The following is an 8,158-nucleotide window of genomic DNA, read 5'->3' as shown; positions in this document are numbered from 1 at the left end:
TCAGCTGCCCCAGGGTATGTTGGAGGCAGTGGCCACCTCTGTGCAAACAACTGAATCAACCCCTGAACGGAGACTTTAGGGAATAGTTGAGCCCTCTGCAGAAAAGACTTCTGTGTAATAGCTGAAAAAGTCTTCCTTTCCACAACTGCTAGTATTTTTAAACTAATTTTCATGAAACTTCTCATTGTTTGTTTGTTTGTTTGTTTAGACAGTACCGTGGCCAAGTGCCGGCAAGCTAATTAAACACTGTATCTCTATGTGAATGTTTTTATGCAGCCATTTCCCAAAATACATTGCCTACCAATGGTTTGAGTTGAGAAACACTGTTCAGAGGATCTTCTTAATTTGCATTGGCACATTTTGTATCTCTAATTCTTTTCCTCTGTCTCATTTACTTCCTTGCCTATTCTTTGAAGAGCTCTCTGAGGAAAAGATTAATTGAATTACGGAATACCATAGATTGGGAGAGACTCCTGTGCAAGGATCTTTGCAAGAGTGTCTTCAACTGGATCAAGTGAGGCTCCCTGTACAACAGTTCTGCTGAGTTCTTAAAATTCAGCCAGCCTGTTGTCCTGCACATCCTCTCTGGCATGTGCAAACAAGTTAAGTAATTACTGTTACTCAATTTTATTCAGTTTTGCAGCAGAAACTGCTGCAGGGATCTCTGAAACAGTCAGGTTCTTCACCCAGGATGTTAAAAACCACCTGTATGCACAGGAAACAGGCCCAGGCACAGCAGGATCTGCCCGTCTCCAGCACTGTCTGGAATCCCACCTGGAGAAATCCCACACAAGTCAGGCCAACATTTAATTTGAAGGTGACTAATTTTTGCTTATTTTGGAGGTGGTTGATATTGAAGGAGGTTGACTGAACTGAATCACTTGGTTTCAAGTTGATCCATTGTCTCAGACCAGTTCCTCCTGTTGTCTCTGTGGACGATGAGATGGGAAAGTCCTTGGAGCACCCAGGTGACTAATGACTGAAGAGCTCTGGTTGCACACCCACACAACTTTGTTTCACCGCCTCAAACCCACCATCTCCTCCTCTCCCTCTTCTCCCCTTGCATTTTGAATTATTCTGTTGCAAGAGCCGTCCACTCTACTCCTTTCTATGTCTGAAAACAAATGGAAAGATGAAGGGGAAAACACCAGTCTTTATTGTATATGTGGGATTTTTTGTCCTTCTTTCTCCTACATGTGTAGTTTGATTTTAAAAACAAAATAACTTAAGGAATCGGAGATTTGAGACTTGAATAGTGAGTTTCACCTGCTTCACAACAGGTGCCTGTGAGAATTTGTTTTCCCAAGGCTCCCTGTGTAATCAATGGAGAGAGGAGAAAACTCTCAAGGCTGGGTCCTCCCAACCTATAGCTGGCACACAAAAGAAAAGTTACAAATCTCTTCCAGTCACTATTCTCCTGGTCTGTGTTTAGATCAGGATATTTGATGGTAATAGCAATGAGCAACTGTTTGGAAGTAACTGCATTTCGGTGCAGATGGATGTCAGATGAGACCGGGTGGAACCATAACTAAAGAAGATGAGTTATATTTGGTCCCTATTCTGCCCTCCCCTCCCCTTTCCTGAAGAAACAAAGAGCACAAAGCTGTGGAAGAAAGCACGGGATTACGAAAGAGATGCTTGATACTGCTTATTCTGAAATCAGTAGATACTCAGGGACTCCTAGTCCAAAAAGGCAAGTACTGAAAAGTAGAAAGAAAAGCTTTCAGCATCCATTTGATTTGATTTGATTTGATTTGATTTGATTTGATTTGATTTGATTTGACTTGATGAAATAGTTTGGCATTTGTGCAATAAAAGAGATGACTGAAGCACATAGGTGTGACAGATATTTGGAAAAGACCTGTGTGAATTTGGAATTCACCAGGAATGGGATAAAATAGCTAACAGACTTTAAAATCCTCTGTTATGAAGGAAGCATTCTTTATGAGTCTTTGAAAAAGGTAGAAAGAAGACAAAATGAAATTTGATGCAGAAATATCAGGGTATGAGAAGTGCTTGAAGTCCTCTATCTGTGTGCTATAGGAAGACTGCAAGAAAGGAAAGAAGCAGAGAGTTTTGGGGAGCCTTTCGCCCAGACTGTGGAATTATCACACTTGTTTTTTGCCATGTTCCTGTCTCGGCATGACAAACCGAAATTCAACGTGGGACCAGAAAATGGAACTGCAGTTACTGAGTTCATCCTAGAGGGTTTCTCAGGGCTCGATCAAAGACTGCAGGTTGTACTCTCTCTGGTCTTTCTGCTCATATACCTGACAACAGTGATGGGGAACGCCACCATCATTTTCCTCGTGTATGCAGATCACCGCCTTCAAACCCCCATGTACTTTTTCATTGGCAATCTGGCCTTCCTGGAAATCTGGTTTACATCCTCCACAAGCATCAAGTTGGTTGTGCTCCTGGGTTCTGGGAGGAGAACAATCTCACTAAGCAGCTGCTTTGCCCAATCCTATTTCTATTTTGCCCTGGGCTGTACAGAGTTTGTTCTACTTGTTGTCATGTCCTTTGACCGCTATGTTGCCATCTGCCAGCCTTTGCATTATGCTGCCATGATGAAGCCACAGCTCTGCATCCACCTGGTTGTTGCTACTTGGGTCACAGGCTTCACACTCTTCAGTTACCGCCTGGTCATCCTCTCCCAGCTGACTTTTTGTGGCTCAAATGAGATCCATCACTTTTTCTGTGACAACTCCCCCTTATTCAAACTGTCCTGCTCTGACACCAGCATGCTTTGGAAAATAGACTCTGTTTTCATATCATTTGTCATTCTGGGTTCCTTATGTTTAACTCTGGCATTTTACCTGTGCATCCTTTTCTGTATTCTACATCTTCCAACAGCCTCTGGGAGGAAAAAAGCTTTTTCTACATGTTCTTCCCATCTCACCACCTTGGCAATTGGATATGGGAGCTGCATTACTCTCTACATGTGTCCTTCAGTAGGTGTTTCCTTGGAGAACAGCAGATTTGTAGCGTTGCTGAACACCGTTCTGTACCCCTTCTTAAATCCATTCATCTACAGTCTCAGAAACAAGACTGTGATACTGGCCCTGAATGAAGCTGTTGCCCGTACAAGAGCACAGCTTTTCCCCTAATCATGAGGCATTTCTGGACAGCAATTCCCGTGATCTGCTATCATATGTTAAACAATACCAATGCATATGTATGTAACCTCCAGACAGAGATACCGCAGGAGATTGATAGAATCACAGAACCCTTTCAGTTGGAAGAGACCCTCAGGATCATCGAATCCAACCATAACCCAATTCTAGCACTAAACCATGTCCCTAATGTGATAGATAAACTCACTCGACACAGACAGAGTCCATGCTCAAGAGAGGTTTATTGTAGTAGACTTAAGCAAAGCAGCGCTGGGTGCGTGGGGAATCTGCGTTCCACCTACACGCACACCTAACAAAGTTTTTAGTGGTCATTATATACCCCCACTTTGTGATTACAATTCTCTATTTTGGGGAATTATCCCACCTACTAATACATATTCATACTAATAGATACGCGTGCTCTGTCTTGGTGTTAGGGTTTTCTCTCCCCATCTGGTGGTCACCAGGATGAAGACTCTCCTCTTCCTCAGTTTGTCCTTTATCTGAATTCAGGGGTCCTTGTAGACAAAAAATCACTGTCCTTCTGGTTTTTGCTGACGTTTCTGTCATCTCCCCCACTTGGTCATCCTCTTGTCCTTCAGTCCACGATTTATCTGTTCCTGTTCCTGTTTTTCTGTACATCTGGTTTCCTCAAAGAGACTCAGAACATCCTTATCAATAACATGAGCCAGCTGCCAGCTCATTTAGCTAGCAACAGGAATCACTAGGTCACTTTGACATTGACTACACCTAAGAAACTTGTCTAAACAGCTTTTAAACACCTTCACGAATGGTGACTTCCCCATTGCCCTGGGCAGCCTGTTCCAATGCCCAACGACCCTTTCCAGGAAGAACTTTTTCCTAATAACCAATCTAAACCTCCCCTGGTGCAACTTGAGGCCGTTTCCTCTTGTCCTATCTCGTTGCATTGTGTTAAGTGACAAAAAGCTCCTCTGCACACACAAAGAAGGCACAAACAATGGCAGGAGGAGTAAGTCAGTTAATACCCTGCCCCGGCTGCTCCCAGTGCCATCACTGGGGAGCCACCAGCTCATCATGCACCCATCTCCAAAACCAAGAAGAGCACAGAGGCTCATTGGCAAGTGGGAACCCAAATTACAGGCTCTGGGGAATGAACATCTTGTCCCAAGGCTACCCTGGGAGAGCCATCAGCCTCATTGTCCAGGTGTGAAGCCCATCAAGAGGAGCCACTGAGAGCAGCTCTCTGGATCACCATTTAGACTAACGGGATTGTTGCCTAGGGGTGCAGGACACATTAGGGGATGCAGGGGAAGAGCATCTTTGGATTACACAGGACTTACCATGGGAAGTTTGGAGAAGGACCCCAACCAGTGCAGTCTGTCCTGTCTTCTCATTAAACTTAATTTCTAAATCTTTGCTGTGTGAGCAAATCTCTTCTCTGTGTGAATGTGTGAGCGTGGGGATGTGAGTGTAGCAACTGGAGCAGGACCAGGGGGTCAGACAGCCTGTATGTCATTGGTGCCAGCAACTGAGAGACCAGAGTGACTGGACATAAGAGTGTGCGCGCATGTGTGTGACTGGGGGGGTCTGTACCAGTATCTGGAATGGGGCTGCAGCCCTGGGGGCTCATGTGTCCTGGTGTCTGCAACTGGCAAGGCCGGTGTCCTGGGGAGGCTGCTGAGCAGACTGAGTGTTTGAGCCCCGCTGCTGGAAGAGTCCACCCTGAACAGGTATATACATAAAATAGACTGGGCTAGACTAGAAGAGTTCAGCTGGAAGGGAATTACAACGATCATCTAGTTCAAATACCTGACACATTCAGGGCTGACCAGAAAATAGATCATGTTATCAAGGGCATTGTCCAAAGGCCTCTTAAACACTGACAGGCTTGAGGCATTAACCACCTCTCTAGGAAGCCTGTTCCAGTGTTTGACCAGCCTTGATAAAGAGATGTTTCCTAATATCCAGTCTAAACCTCCCCTGGCCAAGCTTTGAACCATTCCCACATGTCCTATCACTGGACACCAGGCAGAAGATCTCAGCACCTCCCTGTCCATGTCCCCTCCTCAGGAAGCTGTAGAGAGCAATGAGGTCGCCCCTCAGCCTCCTTTTCTCCAAACTAGAGAAGCCCAAAGTCCTCAGCCGCTTCTCAGAGGACAATCCCTCCAACCCTTTCACCACGTTTGTTGCTCTCCTCTGGACGCATTCAAGGACCTTCACATCCTTGTTGTAATAATATGTGGGGCCTAGAACTGCACACAGCACTCAAGGCGAGGCCGCACCAACGCTGAATACAGCAGCATAGTCACCTCTTTTGACCACATGGCCATGCTGTGTTTGATGCACCCCAGGATGCGGTTTACCGTCTTGGCTGCTGGGGGACAGTGTTGCCTCCTGTTGACCCTGTGGCCAACCATCACACCAGATCCCTTTCTGCAGGGCTGCTCTCCAGCCACTCTCTCCCAATCTACACTTGCACTCAGTGTTACTCTATCCCAGGTGAACAATCCAGCACTTGGACTTGTTCAATTTCATGCCGAGTGCTGGGTCCTGCAGTTGGCTCACAATAGCTCCACGCAACACCACAGGCTCAGGGAAGAGCGGCTGGAAATCTGCCAAACGGAAAAGGACCTGGGGGTGTTGATGGACAGTGACTAAACATGAGCCAGCATATGCCCAGGCAGCCAAAAAGGCCACCAGCATCCTGGCATGCATCAAGAATAGTGTGGCCAGCAGGACCAGGCAAGTGATCATCCCTCTGTTCTTGGCACTGGTGAGGTGCATCTCAAATCCTGTGTTGAGTTTTGGGCCCCTCCCTACAAGAAAGACCTTGAGGTGCTGGAGTGAGTTCAGAGAAGGGCAACAAAGCTGGGGTGGGGTCTGGAGAACAAATCAGATGGAGCGTGGTTGAGGGAGCTGGGGCTATTTAGCCTGGAGAAAAGAAGGCTGAGGGGAGACCTTATCGCTGTCTACAACTACCTGAAACGAGGCTGTCACATGGAGGGTGTTGGTCTGTTCTCCCATGTGGCAAGTGGTAGAAGGAGAAGAAACAGCCTGAAGTGGCACCCGGGAAGATTCAGTTTGGATATTAGGAAAGATTTCTTCGTGAAAGAGTTTGTGAGGCATTGGAACAGGCTGCCCAAGGAATGGTTGAGTCACCATCCCTGGAGGTTATTAAAAGACATATAGATGAGGTTCTTAGGGACATGGTTTAGTGCCAGAGTTGGGTTAACGGTTGGACTCAATGATCTGGAGGGTTTCTTCCAACCTAAATGATTCTATGATCTCATTGGGATGAGAAACATGGTGGGGCAGCTCACCCAGACAGAGTACTGATATGGATGGATGGATGGATGGATGGATGGATGCATGGATGGATTGGGACAGAGAGGAGGATCAGCCTCCTTATCAGCCCAAGGGCTGGGGCCAGCCATGGCATGATGGAAGCAAGGCCAGTCCCCCTTTGTCCCCTGCTCTTGTTTTCAAGAGATCCTTTACACCCATTGCTGGCAGCCTTCCTGTGCCAGCCCCTCTCACCAGCACAAGACTCCTGGCCCAGGAGCCCTTCATGCTGCTCCTGCTACTGCAGTGACAGAGCAGCCTGCCCTGAGCTGGGGAATGCAGAAATACGTTTCTGTGCGTCATTTATTCCCTTGTTGAAGCACAGAGCAGTGGGAGCAGGCTGTGGTGCCTGAAAACCACAGCGAGGCAGTTCAAGGCAGATCACTGAAGGTCCTTCACCATCTCCAGGAACACTGGGCACCCACAGATGAACACTCAAAGCAGCACCGTGACGTAACATGTTGCCCCATGTCCTCCCCTGAGCCCATGAAAAACCCAAGCACAGGAGCATGGCCTTGTGAGGGAAATTTATTCAGGCTGACCACAGCTTTGGAAGAAGAGCCCAAGCTCCAAATACTGAAACTGTGGAAATCCCCCTTTATGGGGTATTTCAAAAAGATGGCCCCAATTTCAGAGATACAGTGATTTCAAAATGGGTCTATCCTTTTGAAGCACCCTGTATTACAGAGATGTGACACAGGACACCAGCTGTACCAGGGTCCCAGAAACAGGTAGACAGGCCTCTGAGTCATGGCTCTGGAGAAGTGCCATGGGTGAAGAAGTTCCATGACAAACATGATTATCACAGATAAAATGCTCAATGCCCATGAGGTTCCTGAGATGAATTGGAAATCACTTCTGAAGAGACATGGGTAACTTATTGCTGCTGACAGAAAAATGATTGAATCAGCTTCTTCAGTGCCACTTTCAGCTCCTGGTTCCTCATGCTGTAGATGAAGGGGTTCACTGCTGGAGGCACCACTGAGTACAGAACAGACACCACCAGATCCAGGCTTGGGGAGGAGATGGAAGGCGACTTCAGATAGGCAATCATAACAGTGCTGACAAACAGGGAGACCACGGCCAGGTGAGGGAGGCAGGTGGAAAAGGCTTTGTGCCGTCCCTGCTCAGAGGGGATCCTCAGCACGGCCCTCAAGATCTGCACATAGGACACTACGATGAACACAAAACATGCAAATCCTAAACAGACACTAAGCACAATAAGCCCAGCTTCCCTGAAGTAGGTGTCTGAGCAGGAGAGCTTGAGGATCTGGGGGATTTCACAGAAGAACTGGTCCAGGGCATTGCCCTTGCACAGTGGCAGTGAAAATGTATTGGCCGTGTGCAGCAGAGCACTGAGAAACCCAGTGGCCCAGGCAGCTGCTGCCATGTGGACACAAGCTCTGCTGCCCAGGAGGGTCCCGTAGTGCAGGGGTTTGCAGATGGCAACGTAGCGATCATAGGACATGATGGTGAGAAGATAAAACTCTGCTGTGATCAAAGAGAAAAAAAAAAAGAGCTGGGCAGCACATCCTGTATAGGAGATGTTCCTGGTGTCCAAGAGGGAATTGGCCATGGACTTGGGGACAATGGTGGAGATGGAGCCCAAGTCGAGGAGGGCAAGGTTAAGCAGGAAGAAGTACACGGGGGTGTGGAGGTGCTGGTCACAGGCTATGGTGGTGATGATGAGGCCGTTGCCCAGGAGGGCAGCCAGGTAG

General features: G+C 47.4%; 2 protein-coding genes across 2 annotated transcripts; one reads left to right on the top strand and one right to left on the bottom strand.

Moving 5' to 3' along the window:
- The first annotated feature begins 2,126 nt into the window (after positions 1 to 2,126).
- Positions 2,127 to 3,110, top strand: LOC136000739 (olfactory receptor 6E1-like). The gene has a single exon (XM_065654692.1). It carries the CDS (start codon positions 2,127 to 2,129, stop codon positions 3,108 to 3,110), a length of 984 nt encoding a protein of 327 aa, XP_065510764.1.
- A 2,478-nt stretch (positions 3,111 to 5,588) lies between these two features.
- On the bottom strand, positions 5,589 to 7,872 carry LOC136000665 (olfactory receptor 14J1-like; the record flags this gene model as incomplete). The annotated part of the gene is made up of 2 exons (XM_065654596.1): positions 5,589 to 5,729; positions 7,408 to 7,872. Coding segments are annotated over 2 exons (606 nt in total), but the record flags the coding sequence as incomplete, so codon positions are not given.
- Positions 7,873 to 8,158: the final 286 nt, after the last annotated feature.

This window comes from Caloenas nicobarica, chromosome 34, assembly GCF_036013445.1.
Source record: "Caloenas nicobarica isolate bCalNic1 chromosome 34, bCalNic1.hap1, whole genome shotgun sequence".
Classification (NCBI taxonomy): domain Eukaryota; kingdom Metazoa; phylum Chordata; class Aves; order Columbiformes; family Columbidae; genus Caloenas; species Caloenas nicobarica.
This window is presented reverse-complemented; position numbering and strand designations above follow the sequence as displayed.